Source organism: Haliaeetus leucocephalus, unplaced genomic scaffold, assembly GCF_000737465.1.
Source record: "Haliaeetus leucocephalus isolate CR32 unplaced genomic scaffold, Haliaeetus_leucocephalus-4.0 Scaffold217, whole genome shotgun sequence".
Taxonomy (NCBI): Eukaryota; Metazoa; Chordata; class Aves; order Accipitriformes; family Accipitridae; genus Haliaeetus; species Haliaeetus leucocephalus.
This window is the reverse complement of record NW_010972653.1, coordinates 5,704,088-5,723,426: the sequence shown is the minus strand read 5'-3', so window position 1 is coordinate 5,723,426 and position 19,339 is coordinate 5,704,088. Positions and strand designations below refer to the sequence as shown.

General features: G+C 44.2%; 1 protein-coding gene across 2 annotated transcripts; it reads left to right on the top strand.

The window, feature by feature from the left end:
- Window positions 1-626: 626 nt before the first annotated feature.
- On the top strand, window positions 627-5,916 carry RRM2 (ribonucleotide reductase M2). Of its 2 annotated transcripts, none has more exons than XM_010566682.1 (10): window positions 627-737; window positions 814-891; window positions 1,178-1,312; window positions 1,434-1,550; window positions 2,075-2,208; window positions 3,312-3,406; window positions 4,193-4,326; window positions 4,733-4,837; window positions 4,973-5,086; window positions 5,483-5,916. In XM_010566682.1, exons 1-10 carry the CDS (start codon window positions 627-629, stop codon window positions 5,633-5,635), a joined length of 1,176 nt encoding a protein of 391 aa, XP_010564984.1. In that variant the 3' UTR covers window positions 5,636-5,916. The 2 variants fall into 2 exon arrangements, with proteins under 2 accessions (XP_010564984.1, XP_010564983.1); XM_010566681.1 differs by having other exon boundaries at window positions 814-926; window positions 1,153-1,312.
- The last annotated feature ends 13,423 nt before the right edge of the window (window positions 5,917-19,339 follow it).

Sequence of the window (19,339 nt, the reverse complement as noted above, 5' to 3'; positions counted from 1 at the left end):
GGTAGGAGGGACCAGAAAAGAGAGAGGGAGAGCAAGACAGGATGGTGGCAACAGGGGATTTCCAGATCTCTACCTTAAACCCAGATTATGGCCATTCCCGTATCTGGAAACAAATTTGCTCCTTTCCCGTCGCACCCCGACCTTTTAAAAACAGGTATAATGACTACGTGTGACCCGCGGCTTCGCGTCTCTTTGCAGGAAGCCTCGCATGCTGCAAGCGGTCCCGGCTGCGTTTTGTTTGCCCCCTTCTCTCTGCCGTCCGCCGGGCTGGGCAGCGCCGCTGTGGCCCCCCACATCGAATTCCGCGCCAGGCCGCGCTACACCGGGGGGCGGGGCCTCCGCGAGGGGCGGGGCCTCCCCGCTCTCCCGCCTTTTCCGCCGCTCCGCCGGCGCCAAAGCAAAGGGCAGGTCTTTCCCTCCCGCTGCCGCCGCCGCCGCCACAATGGAAGGCGGGGCCCCCGCCGGCGCGCCAGCCAATGGGAGCGCGGGGGCGGGCGGCGGAGGGGGCGGTGCGGGCCGTGAGTGGTCAGCCGGACGTTCTGGCGCCAAGTTCGAAGGGGATATAAAGGGGCGACGCGGGGGGTGCCGTGCTCCCGCCGTTCGGTGCTGCTCGCCTGGCGGCCGCTATGCTGTCCGCCCGCGCCCCGCTCGCCGCCCGCCACGACCAGCCCCGCCTGTCGCCCGCAAAGAACCTGTCGCCCATGAAGAACCTGGCGCTGAGCGACAAGGAGAATACGGTGAGCGCCCGCCCTCCCTCCCGCTCCCCGCCCGGGAGCGCCGCAGCGCTCTCACCCTGGCCCTCTCTCCCCGCAGCCCCCCGTGCTCAGCAGCGCCCGCGTCCTGGCCAGCAAGGCGGCCCGCAAGATCTTCCAGGAGGGCGACAGGAAGCCGGTGAGTGCGGAAAGCCCGGGCACCGCGCCCGCCCTGTTCCCCTCTCCCCTTCCCCGGCGGCTCATGTAGCCCCCGCTCCGCCGTCCTCCTCTCCGCCACGCGTGGTCTCTTGTCCCCGCCGGGGGCTGCCCCGCGCCCCTCTCTTTAGTGGGGGACTCCTTGCCACCCCCTCCCCCGGCCAGCCGCCGTCCCTCAGTTTCCCGCCAAAGCCCGGCGTCGCCTCAGCTACCCGCCCCGCCCCTGCCGCTGAGGCGAGCCGAGCCCGAGCCGGTCTCCGCCGCTCCAGGTGCCGTGGGGCGAGGAGGAGGAGGAGCCGCTGCTGCGGGACAACCCCCGCCGCTTCGTCATCTTCCCTATCCAGTACCACGACATCTGGCAGATGTACAAGAAGGCCGAGGCCTCCTTCTGGACGGCGGAGGAGGTGAGGGGGACGCGGGACCCGTCTGCTCCCGCCCGCAGCCCCAGCACTCGGGAACCGGCCTCGGTACCCGAAGCCCCGGTCTCTTCGTTTGTTTCATCGCTTCTTTTTTGCGATGCTTTAGGTGGACCTTTCCAAAGACATCCAGCACTGGGAGTCCCTGAAGCCTGAGGAGAAGTACTTCATTTCGCATGTTCTCGCCTTCTTTGCCGCCAGCGATGGCATTGTCAACGAAAACTTGGTAAGTGTGTAGAAATGGTCCTGACAGAAACATCACTTCGTGAAGATAACCGGATAGCTGACTACACGTTGGACATGCTTGCTGGCTGATCTAGCTTGTTTGCTAGATCATGTAGTGTTACAGCCTTACAACATGTAATGCTGTCTTATGCTGATTAGCAAATGGGGGTTGCTTTTGTAATCCACAAGTTTGCCCACTCCCTCTGGGGTGCTGAGCGTTGCCTTACAGTAATGCCTGACTGGTTCAGGGCCCTTGTTCTGCTTCTGCCCTCTCAGTGTTCTTCTCCCTAATGGGGGTGAGCAATACTAAGAAGTTTTACCATTTCTCTTGGGACTAAAGAGTAACTTACAACTTGGAGCTGTGAGGGGTTACTGCTTTTCATATTGCTGTTAAAATCCACACCTCTGGATTTAATCGGAAGAGGATTCTGTGGGCCAAGCAAGAACTGCTAAAGACAGTGTCAATACCTCTAACCTGCAGCTGAGTTATAAATGCTTTTGCAAATGCTCATTTATTTCCTCTAGGTGGAGCGGTTCAGTCAAGAAGTACAAATCACAGAAGCTCGCTGTTTCTATGGCTTTCAGATTGCCATGGAAAATATACATTCAGAAATGTACAGTCTTCTTATTGACACCTACATTAAAGATTCTAAAGAGAGGTTCGTATTGCTCAGTGATGAAAGGTTCAAAACTTTTAAAGTATTGAGATCTAAATGATGCATATCAGTCACTCTGACTTTAAGGGTAATTTTAGGTTTTAAACTAGATTTATATAAAATACCAGTGCTGCTGAAGAGCAGCTTTATTTCAGAATATCTTTCTTTTCTGAAGTGTATGAACAAGAACTTGCTTAGATTAGTAGTGAAACTGAAACCACTTAATACTGAAATAAAGGAATGAAACCATATAAAAGATGGAGCAGTCAAATAAGGGGAGTATATTACAGTAAGCGCTCATATGGAGGACCCCTGCACCTAGTAGAAAGCTATGTTGGAAAGTTTCTCTGAGAATGATACCACTTTTATTCAAATGTCATCTCTAAAACCCAGTGCATTTAGTTAACAGCTAGCACTTTTACATTGCATGTGCTGCCCTTACTCACTTGAGTATTTTGCTTGGGAGGAAAAAAGCATGTTGCATTTGCCAAAAAGTGGCTTTTGGTCTTGACTAAAACTGAAACCAAAGGGTAAAGTTGTCATAGCAAGATGAATCATTTCAAGAATGGTACCTTAAAACTAAACACAGGGCTTTGAGCAGTCTGGACTGAGTTATTCTGTTGTTCTTGTCAGACCAACACCCTGTTCAGTGAAATGTCATGTGTAGCTGCAATGCTATTTGCAGTCTAGATATATCTAATTGCTGCTACTTTGTAGAAAGCTGAGCCTGTCATTTCTACTCTGGGATGATTAATTCCAGTAAATGTTTAAGGAAGAACTGCTTACATGAGAGCTCTGGTGCCTTGCCACTGGAAAGTTGGAGGCTGGTCGATCTGTAGTTTTGAAAGCCTTGTTCAACAACACTTGATGAAACGGTATTCCCCTTGATGTTGTCACAAATTCAAGTGAACTGGTGTTGATGTGGTGGGTAGGTGATGAAAAAGTAGTTGATGGGTACAGAGCTAGATTGCTGCAAAATGAGATGGGGAAGGAAATTATCAGGGTGAAGGTGCAGAGCACTTTTAAGTGAACAAGGCCATCTATGGTAGTGAATGCTTATTGTAGTTGTGTTGATGTCTGATCCTAATGAGTTCTATCCTTCTCAGGGAATTTCTTTTTAATGCTATTGAAACATTACCATGTGTTAAAAAGAAGGCTGACTGGGCCATGTGCTGGATTGGGGACAAGAAAGCAACATATGGTGAGTACATCTATTGGAAGCAAAGTGAAATTCCTTCCCTAAAAAAGGTGGAACAACCACCATTTCTCAAGACTTCACAGTTCACAGGGATTGTTGTCACAGGGACAATAAGTGATCTCTGGTATAAGATACTATAAGATACTGGTATAATTCTGGAGATGAAGAAAATAACTTTCATCTTGCAAATGAGCTACTGACATGAATCTCTAAAATTGCTGGCATTTTGAATAATAGAGGCTCATGTGGCAATCTTCACATGCCTGGCTATATGATCAAATTGTAAGTTGCCATCATGTGTCCAGAACATTACTTGCCATCTAGCAAGTAGACGTGTGCAACTGGAAGCTGTAGCTCCTGCCTTACTGATTCTTGATGTCTCGCTTCAAAGGTGAGATGAGATGGTACAGATCATTATTTCACTAGTATTAAAGCATTCTTCATGGCCCAAGTTCCTTACTTAATCAAAGATGAGCAGACACTGACTTAAATCAGCTGCTAAAATAACTGCTCTTTTTCAGTGTGCAATCTTTGAAAAAGGATGGTATTGATGGTTAACCTGGGGGAAGGAGCCTTGGCTTCAGCTATTTAGTAGTGACTCTAGTTTTTACTTCCTCTCATGTTTACAGACCTTTACTGTAATAGCTTTTAAGGACAGGCTATAGCACACTTGAGCAGAAACTTCTCCATCCTCCTTGGAGGATGCAGTTCACTGGTCTATTTGCAACTTCTGGGTATTAATCCTGGCAAGTTTTCTGTGTGATATTACTATCAATCTTTTCTTAATAGGAGAACGTGTAGTAGCTTTTGCAGCAGTGGAAGGAATCTTCTTTTCTGGCTCTTTTGCATCAATTTTTTGGCTGAAGAAAAGGGGATTAATGCCTGGACTCACTTTTTCTAACGAACTCATCAGTAGAGATGAGGTATGAATCAAATTCTAGCAGTTAAGATGGTAATGTGCCACAGTAGCATGAAGTAATGATACTCTATTGCAGCCTATATTTTTAAACAGGAGTATGTTTAGAAATGGGCAGTCTATAAAGCTCACTAAAGTGTGTAAACATGTGTCATTGTGGGTCTTACAGTAGAGAATGAATGAACTCAGCATTTTACTTCCTGTAAAGCAGTTCCCACCAACTCTTGCACTTGGTATACCTTGCCATTTGAAGCAAGTGCAGCTGGTACTGGCTGAACTTGCTTATGCCTCCTTCTGGTTATGTGGAAAGTTGTCTGTAAATAATACTAAATAATGTGGCAAGTGTGAAGATGGTGCCTAGTGGCTCTTCTAAATCAGTGTTCCTGAAATAATTTACTGAAACTTCTTTCCAGGGCTTGCACTGTGATTTTGCCTGCCTCATGTTTAAGCACTTGATATGCAAACCATCAGAGGAGAGAGTAAAGGAAATCATCATGAATGCTGTTCTCATAGAACAGGTAATTGTCTGCTCCTTGTTTAGGAACTTGATCGCAATTAAGCAGAAAGCTGGGGAGCTGTTGGGTATAAAATTAACCTAGATGGTACAGAGTGAATACCAGTTTCTGTACATAAAGTGCTTCTATTATCTGCAGGAATTCTTGACGGAGGCACTGCCTGTAAAGCTGATTGGCATGAACTGCACTTTAATGAAACAGTACATAGAGTTTGTAGCAGACCGGCTTATGTTGGAACTGGGATTTAACAAGGTAAGGCTCTAATACACTGCATCTTTCATGGGGAAAAGATAATATTAAGTTTAATTTCCTCCAGAAACCTGAATCCTAAAATGGCTGCAGCAATATGGGTATAACTTGTAAAACCATTTAGAAGTCTTGCTGCTAGATCCTGTTTGGAGACTCACAGAAGGAAAAACAAAAGAATGCTATGGGAAAACAACTATATAAGAGTTGTTGTGCTTCTGTCTACTGCAGCTAAAAGGCAGGAACAATTACAGTAGAGAAGGCTTGGGGCAGAGATTTTTGTTCACTACATAGTAAGCCTGCTGATAGTGTCATTAGACTCCTTCCAGCTGATCTCTAATGCTCTCACATATTTGAGATGTGAACACCTGTAGTGACTATAGAATTGCCTTTGCATTTCAGATATACAAAGCAGAGAATCCTTTTGACTTCATGGAAAACATCTCTCTAGAAGGCAAGACCAATTTCTTTGAGAAGCGAGTAGGTGAATATCAGAGAATGGGAGTCATGTCGAAGCCCACAGACAACTCTTTCACCCTGGATGCAGAATTTTAAATGAACTGAGACCATATGAGTTAGTGTGTATGCTCCCCTGTTTACAGGGAAACATTCAATATATAAAGTCACAGTGTGACCTGATTCCTGTACCAAAATCCCACTCTTGAAAAGTGTGGTGATATTGGTACTTTTCAGGAGGCTAGTGTAGCTCCAGCAGTAAAATCCCTTTTTATTAGACTTTGCCAATGGTGTTAATTCATAGAATGTTTAGATGTATCTCTTACAACATATGCTACTCCATTTTGTGAAAGATACATGCATCTTCCTTCTGCAAGATGAGATGTTATGGGCAGTGACCACTAGCTTCTGCCTGCTGTTCTCCCCATAAACAAAGGAGCAGTTGAGAAATTCTGGTCTTAAATTTGCTGAACACTCTTCTGCAGAAAACTCTGGAGGCAACTACTTGACCTCACTGCTTTCTTAGCAGGTTTTAAGTTTACCTTTTTTACTATTGTTTTAATAGTTTGTATGTAAACCTGGCACTTTAATGTTTAAGATAAAGAACTGTCTTGTAATACTCGACAATGGTAAAATGCAAGTCTAAATCTTTAGATTTTTGCAACCTAACCTTTCATGACTTGTGCTTCTTTCTGGGTATGTAATTTACAAATGGTGCTGTGGATCAAACTATTGATTTTAAAATCTGTTGAACAGGAAGAAAGTTGGTATGGAAGGTGAAGAACTTAGTAAGTTGGATATTCTGGGTACTGAAAAGTAACATGCAGCTGGCTTCTGGACTTAATTGCTTTTTGTTTAATATCTGGGAACAGTATTTCATATAATGGTAATAAAGAGCTGGTTGGATTGAGTGTTGTATTGGCTTCAGTGCTCCAATGGGCAAAGCTATGTGATAATTTCTGTCTGAATTGCAGACTTTCTGAGGAAATGCAAGTTCTGCAGGAAATAGCTGCTTAATCATGTGGTTGGTAGATGTCAAGTGAAATTATGCTTAGCTCTGACTTTCAGATGGACTGCACTAAGTGGATGGTGTTTCAGGATAAATTCAGCTAATTCAGGATGGAGCAGTGTTCTTAGCTTCTGCATCATGCAGTTAAGTTTTGGTTTTAATTCATAATAGTAGTGAAAACAGTATGTGCTGCAACATTTTTACTCCACACTAAACATGGAGTAACAGGAATGGGTATGCTTAATGTAACTTTGGTAAGGGCATGTGGTCTGTGAAGGAGTTCCCTATGGCCTGAGATTAGAGTTCCTGCAAATGATCTGCAGTGAGATTAAACAACAATGGGATAGACTGAAATTAGCTACTGCCTTGATGTACAAAAAGGAGTTTATTCCATGATCTAATCTAACACCTAACTAACAAGGACTGTCCTGCAAGTCTGCCTTTCTTCCTCAAGTATAGTTGATGTGGAAAATAAATTTTACAGAACTTAAAGCATTTCCTTGAAAGGAAAGAATGCTGGAGTTTGCTTCTTTCTGCTAAAGTGCTCCCTCTTTTGAAGTATAATATATATGGTGCCTCTTTGAGACATGCTGCCTTGGTATAAAATTAACTGACTTGCTGGTCTTTCCTCCTTTGCTCTTGATTGCGCTGAAGGTGATGGTGTGTGACTGTTCTTCCCCTGGGTCTGAAGCTAGCAGGATGTGCATGTTTCCAAGGCTATCCTAGGGAGAAAAAACATAAATAATTAAAAAGCCCCAAGCCCCAAAGTCTGGGATTCAAACTAGCAGATACAAGACTGTTTAACAGATGGCTCTCTAATGTCCCTGCAGCACTGATGTTGGTACAGGTCAGTGATTGCAGTGGTCTGAAAAGAATATATTAGGAACTGGAATAGCAACATGTTAAGTTGGATAGCCAGACATCATTTTGAAGCACTGAAAGTTAATGCTTGTTTTTAAAGTTAGGCAGGTTTCTGGCTAAGTATCAGCATTTTGTTCTCAGCAAATTGGGCTTTGTGCTTTTCCTTGGCTTCTCTTAGCAGTCAAAGCTTTGATCAAACTAAGTCTGATACAAAGCATCAGAACTCATGGTGTAGGGCTACATTGATTAGAGCATAAATAAGATAGTAATAATGTACTGAGATCAATTTGGACCTAACTATGATTTAGCAGCATTCAATTTATTCAAATCTGTTAACTATATACTTTAATGTAGAAAAAGGGTAAGACTAATCTATGAGTAGGGTCTAGCTATATTATATAGCTATTTCTTCCTACTTGATTCTTAGTATGTGCCAAGGATCAATACATCGAAATGATTAGGCTGGAAAGCTTTAATTTGTTATCCTTAATTCTGGGAGATACGATTCAACATAATATTGAAGGACTGCTTGGAGTGGATGTGTGATGGCCAAGTAATGATTTGTAAAGGCAGGTAGGAAGAAAGTCCCTTTTGGCCAAGCATTGCTCTTATAGGGTAATAGACACTGTAGACATGGATGCATTAGAGATAGATTAGATAGGAATTAGAAGTGATTCAACAAGAGAATAAGACTTGCTATGGCTGGTATTAATCTTATCCTGGTGCCACTGATGTCTAAATGCCTACTTAGTTTTGGTTTATGTACTTGCTATAATGCAAATCAGTTTTTAATGTATAGTCTGGAGAAAAGCTATACATCTGGTCCCACCTATTTTAATTCTCAGTTCCCACAAATATTTAAATGTCTTGCTGTTGCTTAGGTTGCATAGGTCATGTCCAAGTCTTGATAAAATACTTGTTTCCTGAAAACGGATTACTTTCCAATTCGACTGAGATGCCAGTTGTTTTGACACTTGATCCTCTTAGGCATTGAGGAGATAATATTTTATTTCTTTCCGAAAAATAAGTTTCAGTAAAAATTTAACTGACCCTTTGGAATATGTTTTGGAACGGAGTTTGGAGAACCAGGAGAGATTTGAAGCAAAGCAATGAAAGTGCTGATTTTTTTTTAATCCATGTATGAATTGGAACAGCTGTCTAGTAGGGCTTCTGGCACAGTAATTGCCGCAAGTGAAAAGCGATTAGGCTAGTAAAGTAAAAAAAATACTGAGGGATAAGTAAAACTGGATATATTTGGTGGTGCAATACTCTGATGTCTGTCGTTAATTTCTGTAGAACTGATCCCCAGCTATTCCCTGTGTTTTTATTGCTGTCAAAATTAATGGCTTGTGATAGCAGTAGATAAAGTGGAAGAACAGTAGCCTTCAGCATAGTTTCTCTTGTTATATTTATTTCCTACTGTAATTTGTTTTAAAAAAATAATAATGCATATGTTCAGGTAAGAAAGCTACCATAACTCTTCAGCTGACACATTTTCATTTCAGGTTACATGTCAAATGTTGAAAACCTTAGGCAGTGTGGAAGACTAAGAGCAGCAACCTAATGTCAGCCTTGTCCTTAGGAAGCAACTACAATATTAGAGTGTAATGACAAAAAGAAAATGCCCAGATTTCTCAAATTTCCTGGAGTGATTACAGCAATTTTTGCCCAGAAGAGGTCAGAGAACATTTGCAGCGGCTCATGCCTGCAGCAGGGCATAGCCAGCCTGCAAATCTGTAGGCACATTAACAGTGTGGTGTGACCCCTGAAGGGTAACTGCTTCCTCTGCACCAGTCAATAATGAGAAACTTTGTCTGGCAGAAAGCAGTAAATGAATAAGTTGCATTCATTCAAAGCCTACTTTTCAGTTGGCCATGGCTTGTTTTATTTTAAGCTGTTGATTACCTCTTGGTGCTTTGGCCTCTCTTTTAGTGCATAATGAATTCTGAGAAGTAAATGCTTTTGTCAGGAAGGATTTGAGAGTTAGAGCGCTAAGTCTTGTGTCCTGTTTGCTGATGGACAGCTAGCTTCTTGTTAGGAATTCATTCCTTGGGAGTGTTACTGAGATCCTATGATCTGCACAGCACAGGCAGTTGTTTGGTTTCTGCGGTAAAACAGTCTTTACATGAAGAATGGCTGAAAGATTAAGGTAACGGGGAAAAAAAGTCTGATATGTCTCAGATCTTTGTGTCAGATAGTAGTTTTACCTTTAAAGTTACACCCAATTGATCTTTGAAGTAATGATAATATTGCCATTTCCTGAGCCTGCGGAGAAATGGGGGGAAAAACTTTTTATCCCTTTAGGGTGTATCATGAGCTTCAGTGATGTGATCTTACTGACATCATTGATCAGCAGAAAAATGGTGGTGTTTGGGCATCTGCTCTTAGAGATAGCTGTGGGACACTGGGTGGGATGAAGAAGGAATACCAGTTTTCATTCCCACAGCTGGGTGTTACTGGTGCTCTGTTGGGTATTGGCTGAGAAACCTGTTGTCATGATCCAGAGGTAAGACCAAGTGAACAGCAAATCCCAGGGCATTGACTGGCCACCAGAGCTGTGGCTTTGGCTCCTGACTTTTAGGTTTCTCCCATACCACATTGTGCTTCTGAATCTGCTGGAGAAAAGAGTTTGAAGGCAAGAGCTTCATGCTCCAGAAGAATGGGTTGTATTAAAGCCCTCCCTGCTGTGGATGCTTATCTTCTTTCTGCAAGTACCAATTCTGAGGTGCATCAGTGGTGGTGAAGGAATTTAAAATGCATACCTGTCGTGGTTTAACCCCAGCCAGCAACTAAGCACCACGCAGCCGCTCACTCACTCCCCCCCCATCCAGTGGGATGGGGGAGAAAATCAGGAAAAGAAGTAAAACTCCTGGGTTGAGATAAGAACGATTTAATAGAACAGAAAAGAAGAGACTAATAATGATAATGATAACACTAATAAAATGACAACAGTAGTAATAAAAGGATTGAAATGTACAAATGATGCGCAGGGCAATTGCTCACCACCTGCTGACCGACACCCAGCCAGTCCCCAAGCGGCGAAATCCCCTGCCCCCCCCACTTCCCAGTTCCTAAACTAGATGGGACGTCACACGGTATGGAATACACTGTTGGCCAGTTTGGGTCAGGTGACCTGGCTGGGCCTGAGAAGCCGAAAAATCCTTGACTCTAGTCTAAACACTACTGAGCAACAACTGAAAACATCGGTGTTATCAACATTCTTCACATACTGAACTCAAAACATAGCACTGTACCAGCTACTAGGAAGACAGCTAACTACATCCCAGCTGAAACCAGGACAATACCTTTTCTTCCCCCTGCTGTTAGTCATTCTTTTTAAACTTCAAATATATAGAGAAAAATACCTTAGCAGAATGGCTTTGCAATTCTTTCCAATAACCAAATCCCTCTTCTGCTTTTTCCCTGGTTATAATACAGTGTGTAGTTTGTGCCACAGGCAATGTTGCTTTGTTCATCAGATGAAGATTACAGTGAGTTACTGGGAGATGCTTAAGCCATACAGCACTTGTTCAGCATCAGGCAAATGCTCTCACTGGTGTGTTGAGGTTTTTCTTTTGGCCTAAGGGTGAAGACTCCAGTGTTGAATACACACTGGTGCTTCTGAGATGCAGACTGGGGAAAAAAGCATCCCAGGCCAGTTCCTGCCACCAGTTACAGGTAAGTAATTTGTATTTTCCAAGTATTGTAGGATTTAGTTTAAAGTAGGGGGGAGTTTGCGGTTCTTGGGTGTCCAAATCTTGGGAGTGCTGAGCTTCCAAAAAAGTTAAGCTGTGTGTTTCTGTTCTCTTTGGGGTTAGGGGATGCTACTACTCCTGTTGCAGCCTTTCATATTGTGAAGCCATCCAGGATGGCTTGAATGGTTTTTGCTTCACCTTGGGTCAGGCCTAGCAGTGTGATAGAGTATTTTTTGCTAGATTCTCATTTTAGCGAGGATCTAATAAATGGATTGTTGGATAAATAAGGCAGTTCACGGCATCCAAATGAATTGTGGGCTAACTAAGCCAGTCTAAATCAGTCATTTAAGGATTGAGGAGTTTGGCCCCAGAGGAAGGTACTTGCAGGTGTTTTTTGCAGATGGACTAATATTTAGGCAAACCAGTTCTTGCAGTGTAAGTATGTCCTGGGTATGTTCCTGGAGAAAGTTACCTCCAGATCCCTGGCTCCAAAAGTGCTTTCTCCTTGGGCTAGAGCACCAGAGAAGGACAGTGGAGTGACTTTTCCATTCATTTCAAAGTCTCACTTGATGCTCATCTGCATCTTTGACCACTTACACAGCATTTTATTTCATGTTTTGCTGGCCTTCTCTGGCACCTTCAGCCACAACGCCAGGCATCTTTCCTATCCTTCTCCTAGGTAGGGAGCTGCCTACCTTGCTTGTCCTTTTAGTCAGCTGTCAGAATCCAGTTCCTAGATGCTCTCCAAGGTGTTACCCCAATGATCTAGGTTGGAGGCAGTTGCAAGCTTATCTAGATCTAGGTCAGGGAACAGCAAATGCCAAGGCCTGCTTTGCCTGTGTTTTCTAGCATCCTTCTGCAGCCTTGTGTGCTGCTCTACTGCCAGGGACTGCAGTGAGTTTGCCTTGTGACTGGTGTTGGCCAAAGCTTTCCTGCTTTCCTTCGGAAGACGCTACTTCATTAAAAAGAAAATATTGTTGGAATTTCTCATACTCAACTGGCAAAATCCTGATGTGATTCAAAATCAAGATGAAGCATTTGGCTTCAGCAGTGTTTCTTGTGGTGACTTTATCACTTCCTTTGTGCTCTTTTATGTAATGATTTTGTTTTGATGTGATCCAGGAGCTTTCAGTGTGTGTTTGTCAGTGCTTCAGAATGGATCTCCATCCTCCTGGTCCTGGATCTCTGCTCTGGGAGACATTGAAATGTGTTTTCCCAATTCAGGACAAAAATAAATGGCAGTCTTATGTTGCCACCTGCTTTAGTTTAATCTTGGTTCTGTAAGTAGCAGAGAACATGCTGACAGCTGGATTTCCATACACCTCTGTCAGCTTGGTACTTAATTGAATGACTTATCTCTTCTTTGAATTTATTTTCAGGGTGATGCTAACATGACCCCCCCAAGAAAAACCAAAACCCCTACATTTCTCTGCTTTTAAAGTTAACAATCTGCAGACAGCAATGACTTGGCAGGGAAGCTGTGGAGCAATAAGCAGTCATTAGATGAATGTGAGAAGCAGGGTTTCAAGGCAGGGGAGTGTATTAGAAATGAGTATTTCACAATAGAGAAATGTTAGCTGGGCCAAGCATTCAGTATCTGTTCTGGCTGTAAACTTCTGCAATGCCACTTAAATGCAATCTCAGCTATAAGGAGGACTAAAATGTAATTCAATACTAAAAGTAATATAAATATTAATTGTATATTTGATTCTGTAATAACTTTAAGCAGAATGCACTGTAGATTTATTGAAGGCTCAGCAATAACTTTGCTGTTAGAATTTTCAGAAGCAGTAATTGAATGTCATTCTATTGATGTAACTATTACAGTTGCTCTTGATTATACTGTAAATATGTAAAAATATACAGACTTTGGAAAATTACTCTTATCTGGGTTTATTGCTGTGTGTGAACTAAGACTGGCAAACATTGGGCAACCTAACGAGATTATTTTTTAATACACGTTTCCATAAAATGGTTATCCCTTGTCAAATTGAAAAGCTATTTACTGTGCTAAGTAGGCTAATTTTATGATAAGTTTTTAATCTTGCCACCTTTGCATTATTTAGCTGTGATACTGTGTTTCCCACTACTAAATCCCTGGGGTTATATATGAAATAGTAGGATGGCTAGGTTGCATTTAAATTAATTAAAACAAAAATGTTTCAAATAAAATGTTAAATATTGCTGTGTAGCTATTCAAGAAGCAGATGTGATTTCACCACTTATATCCCCAAATAACACATGCAAAAACAGACTGAGACATTTAAATATGCCTATACACTCAAGCATAGCTCTTCAGGCTCCCCAGGGGGGAGTGAATTTTGTGCATTTTAGGGAAAGTTGTTCACCATGATAGAGTAACTTTGCTCAAAGGAGCCATTTAGGAACAGGCTTTCCAAAAATGATCATCACGTGACTGGTCCTGGTGGTTGTGTTGTGATGAGCAGGCAGGGGCTGGCTGACAGGGTGCTGCTGTGCCCCTTGGGGTGGCACATCTGGTTCTGGAGGAGATCTCCAGGCAGATGGGTGCTCCTGTGCCATCTGCTCCTCTTGCCTGTACGCATACTGTTTCTCTGCTAGCTCAAACTTTATTTCTCTTTGAGTTGGGTCCCTGCCTCAGCAGTTAATCTGAAAGTCTATTTTGGAGTAATTTATGCTGGATTGCATGTTGCCTATTGCAAGCACTACACCTGGCTGTCACCAGGGGGGCTCCTTGTTGTAAAGAAAGCAACAGCTGCTCTAGCAGTTCAGGTGATGGTGCCAAGCACCAGTGGTTTATGAAGTGCCAGGTGACTGTCACATCTGGGGGGAAAGCTGGGCTGCTGGGGCTTTCCCTCCCTATGTGAATATAAGTATGGTCCGTATTTGTTTTCTTACTGAGTGCTGGGCAAGAGATTACTTGTGCAAATCCTGCTCCACACAAGATTTTGTAGCAGGCTTTCTTCTTCAATGTGGTACAGGCTGCAGAGTGTTTCAGGGGACCTGCCTGTTCTTCAGCATGGGTGCTTGTCTTGTAACCTCACAGACATGGGACTACATGGAAGTGTCTCATATGTGCTTAATTCGCTGCAACATGACAGCTGAGGATGGGAATAGTTTTCTAGTAGGTGTGCCATGTATTTTAGTGAATGCCAGAACACTGTTAATGCTGTCTTGCAGCCACTGCTCTGGGTGCCCTTTCTGGACTGTGCTGAGATCTTTTTTGGGATGCCAGGATTGTAGCAAACAAGCAGTATAGCTCCTGTAGAGAAGGACTTCTCAGGCTGTAACCACAATTGCCCTCAGCAGGGAGAGATTCTAATGTCTGTTAATCTTGACTTGTTCTCTCAGGAATCGGGGTCATGACTCTCCTCCCAGCCTTCAGCAGATAAAAACAATCCAAGCAGAAAGGTGGATTTAATGTGGTGAATGGGAGGGTGTGATGAAAAGAGAGCAGAGAAGGGCTCTTCATTTTGTCCTGCAAATCCTTTAATTGAGGTTGATTCTCAGCTCAGGGTAGTGTCAGTCCAGGAGTAATTTATATGGGGTGCAATCACACAGTGAGCTGAGGATGAGGTGTTAAAGGTGGGTTTAGTAGGTCTGAACACTGGTGCATGCCCGCCCTCTGCTGCTGAACAAAGCACTTAGGTGATATTTAACTGAGGTGGAAGGCAGTTCTTGTTTCCAGTGGTTTCACCTGAAGGGTGCATCTGACTTGCTGAGAAAACTGAGTTAACTTGAAATGGACTGTGCTATAAACTGAGATGTTATATCTTCTGAACAACTGCCGGGGGTTCCCTATGGTGTGGTTACCTGGGTGGCTTTGAGCACCAAGCCTGTGTTCATACAGGTGCTGGCAAAGGGTGATGCCAGAGCTGTGGCTACTCAGCTCTTCCTGCTGCAACCCCACCACACCTGGGCACAGCAGCATCTGCCCTCTGGATGTGGCTTGTACCTACACTTATGCAGGAAAAGTGCTCCAGCAGCCAGCAAGTGTGGTTCAGAGCTGCCACAAATGCCTGGCTCTTGAGTTTCCCCTGGCTTAGGTGAGCCCTTGAAACCATTTTATTTGGGGTCAGTTGTACCCTGCTCATCACATACCAGAAACATAAAAGGTTTATCTTGCATCCTACACATGCAAATGGGCAAAATCCAACTAAAACTGCCATGGTAACAGGCTGAAGCAATACAGTCTGCAGTGCTGCAGGTGCTGTGCTTACAGCTGCCCTAGGTAATTGCTATGCTTTGTTGAAAAAGCATGGGGTTGTGAGTCTCACTCTAAATATTTGCCAGAAAGTTCGCTTGGTAATGGTGAATAGTATTACACAGGATAGCTAAAAATAGAGGTCTCACTGGTAATTTTTTGGTACTTGGTTTCACAGTGAGATGTACAGCTCTTCTGAAAAATCACATCTGTGTTTGCCCCCCTTGCCCAATTCAGTCACAACATCTTTACAAATCAGGCCTTTTGTGCCTCCCAAAATCAAGTTCTTAAATAGAAGACAGTGATGAAAAAAAGTAGACCTTGAAGTCATACCAGCAAGGGTACTATTATGGGAGCTGTTATGTCCCATTCTTCACCTTAGAGCTCACTGAAGGCCGATTAGAAAGGATGTCTCACCTTTGTGTAGGACTCGGGAACTAGGTTCATGGGCTTTTCAAGTTGTTTGTGCCAAAGAGAGACAAGAGACTCATCAAAAGGAACAAGTGGGCTACTGTGAACCACAAATGACTTGATCCTGCTCTTGCTGAAGTGAATGGCACAATTTGGTATTGCCTGTTAGGAGGGTGAGAGCAGGCTGTGAGGCTCTTGCAAACCCTACCCTAATTAACTAACTGCTGCCCTAATGTTTCCCAGGAGCTTGGGGTGATGCTCTGTTGTGTGCTGCAGGAGCCCTCTTAGTCCCGAGGCTTTGCAAATCCTGTTTGAGACCTCCTGAGAGGTGATTTAAAAACATTACTCTTCTTTTATAAAAAAGAAAAGCCTTTTTTGCTTTGGGAGCCCTGAGAGCCTCATGGTAAGGAGGCTGCTTCTTGCTTTGTGCTGGAGGCTCTGCTGAGGCAGAGGAGAGGCTCAGCATCATTTTGCTATGGGTTGGCATGGGCCAATCTGTCCTCCTGCCCACCTGTTTACCATGAATATCTTTTCACCCTGGGCACAAGGGCCCTGTTCTCATGGGGAAGGGTCAGGCTTTGAACTGGAAAGGGGTATAGCACCCTTAAATTTTTCTATGTCAGTTCCTTGGAGCCAGGAGCCAAGCAAGTGGTGAGTGAACTTCAGGCAATTAAGGCTTGAGGGCATCCGCCTGGATGGTGTGGGATGCAGGTTTGGGAGATGCAGGAGTGTGTACCAGCAGCTGGTCCCATGTGCTGGGTTGAAGATGTGTAGAGTTGCTCCATCTTCAGATGCTTGTCCCACCTGACCAGGCATGTTACATGGGCTGCCCTGCATGTGCAGGTCACCTGTGTGGGGTGGGAGATCATCTCCCCATCTTCAGGAGGCTCTTCCCAGATAGCTGGGGGAACAGGTACAGTGGGGTCTGGGACATGGGATTCACTGTGCAAGATGGTAAACACTATGTTTTGTGGGATGTTTTGCAACCTTAGCATTGGCTCTGGGAGCTCCTTTGCTCCTGAGGTCTGGGCCTCTAAATCTGTGCTTTAAGATGGTACTAACTTGCAGGAAAATTTGAGCCTATGTGTCAAACAAGTAAGACTTTCTGAACTACTGACCTTGCAAGAGTAGCCTGGTGAGTATGGACTTCTGAGTCACACTTGACTAGTGATGATCTATCCGGCCATGTAGGATAACCTTGCTGGAAGCATGTATGGGTGGGGAGTTAATCTGTCTCTTCCATGTGAGGGATGGATGGATTTTTTTATTGCTGTCTTTCAGGGAGTGGAGATTGTAATAAAAGCTACTGTCCCTAAGTAGAATGCTGTATTTCTTTCTGCATGTTGCTATTTATTTTGATGGTGTTTCAGTAACTATGAAATGCCAGGTACTCTTTCAAAATAATGGTTTCTTTATTTATACCTTAAGGATCAAAGAAGGTTTTGTTTTGCCTAGTTATGGTAACAGCTTGATGAGTCAGAAGAACAATTGCCAGTGCCATCAGAGGAACCTTGATATTTCTAACAGGAAGTTTATAATTAAACTGAATCACCATCAGGTCATTTGTGTTACTGGACCCATATGTCCAAAAGATATTATTAGCCTCATCTTGCATTACAGGGCTGTGGCTCCCTCCACAGAGCTGAAGGTTGCTAATGCTTGGTTTTGTCATTAGCTCTGCTTGTGGTGCTGATGCCTTGGAAGAGGACTTGAGGTGTGGAAGCAGCAGGTCAGTGCTGAAGCATGATGGTATGTCCTTAGCTGGGGTTTCAGTGTGGGTACAGCCTCTCTGTATGATACTTTGGGTACAGATTACTGGAAGAGTCAATTGTTATGCTTTCTTGGAAGCCCATAAGAAATGCCCCCAGCTCCCCAGTATCTTCTAGACTTTTTCTCAAAATCAGGCACTTCTTGTTAAGTCTTCACTTTTCAAGAGACTTCCTGTACTGTCTGCAAGAAGAGTGATTTCCCACAAGGCAGCTACATTTCTTTGGTGTTGATCTTAATTAGGACAAGTATATGACAAATAATATTGCCCTTAAAACTTAATGAATAATATCCCTGAACAGTTGTTAATTATCACATAGAGTCACTGCCCTATGACCTTCTGACATGGTACAGAAGATCATAGAATCATAGACTGGTTTGGGTTAGAAGGGACCTTAAAGAACATCTAGTTCCAACCCCCCTGCCATGGGCAGGGACGCTTTCCACTAGACCAGGTTGCTCAAAGCCCCATCCAACCTGGCCTTGAACACTTCTAGGGATGTGGCATCCACAGCCTCTCTGGGCAACCTGTTCCAGTGCCTCACCACCCTCACAGTAAAGAATTTCTTCCTTACATCTAATCTAAATCTACCTTCTTTCAGTTTAAAGCCATTACCCCTTGTCCTATCACTACATGCTCTTGTAAAAAGTCTTTCTCCATCTTTTTATAAGCCCCCTTTAGGTACTGGAAGGCTGCAGTAAGGTCTCCCTGGAGCCTTCTCTTCTCCAGGCTGAACAACCCCAACTCTCTCAGCCTGTCTTCATAGGAGAGGTGCTCCATCCCTCTGATGATTTTTGTGTCCACCCTCTGGGCTTGCTCCAACAGGTCCATGTCCTTATGCTGGGGGGCCCAGACCTGAACACAATACTCCAGGTGGGGTCTCACAAGAACAGAGCAGAGGGGCAGAATCACCTCCTTCAACCTGCTGACCACACTTCTTTTGATGCAGCCCAGGATGCGACTGGCTTTCTGGGCTGCGAGCGCACACTGCTGGCTCATACTCACTTTTTTATCCACTAATGCACCCACGTCCTTGTCTGCAGGGCTGCTCAATTCACTCATTGCCCAGCCTGTATTGGTGCTTGGGATTGCTGTGACCCACGTGCAGGACCTTGCACTTGGCCTTGTTGAACTTCATGAAGTTTGCACAGGCCCACCTCTGAAGCCTGTCAAGGTCCCTTCTGGATGGCATCCCTTCCCTCCAGTGTGTCAACCGCACCACACAGCTTGGTGTCATTGGCAAACTTGCTGAGGGTGCTCTCAATCCCACTGTCTGTGTCACCAACAAAGGTGTTAAACAGCACTGGTCCCAATACCAACCCCTGAGGAATGCCGCTCATCACTGGTCTCCACTCAGACATTGAACTGTTGTCTACAATTCTTTGAGTGGGACCATCCAGCCAATTCCTTATCCACTGAGTGGTACGTTCATCAAATCCATGTGTCTCCAATTTAGAGACAAGGATGTCGTGTGGGACAGTGTCAAATGCTTTGCACAAGTCCAGGTAGATGATGTCAGTTGCTCTTCCCTTATCCACTGTCCTGGTTTCAGCTGGAATAAAGTTAATTCTTCCTAGTGGCTGGTACAGTGCTATGTTTTTGAGTTAGGTATGAGAAGAATGTTGATAACACGCTGATGTTTTCAGTTGTTGCTAAGTAATGTTTAGTCTAAAGTCAAGGATTTTTCAGCTTCTTGTGCCTAGTCAGCAGGAAGAGTGGAGGGGCACAAGAAGTTGGGAGGAGACACAGCCAGGGCAGCTGATCCAAACTGGCCAATGGGGTATTCCATACCATGTGATGTCATGCCCAGTATATAAACTGGGGGAAGTGGGGATGGGGGGATCACCGCTTGGGGACTAATGGGGTGTCAGTCGGA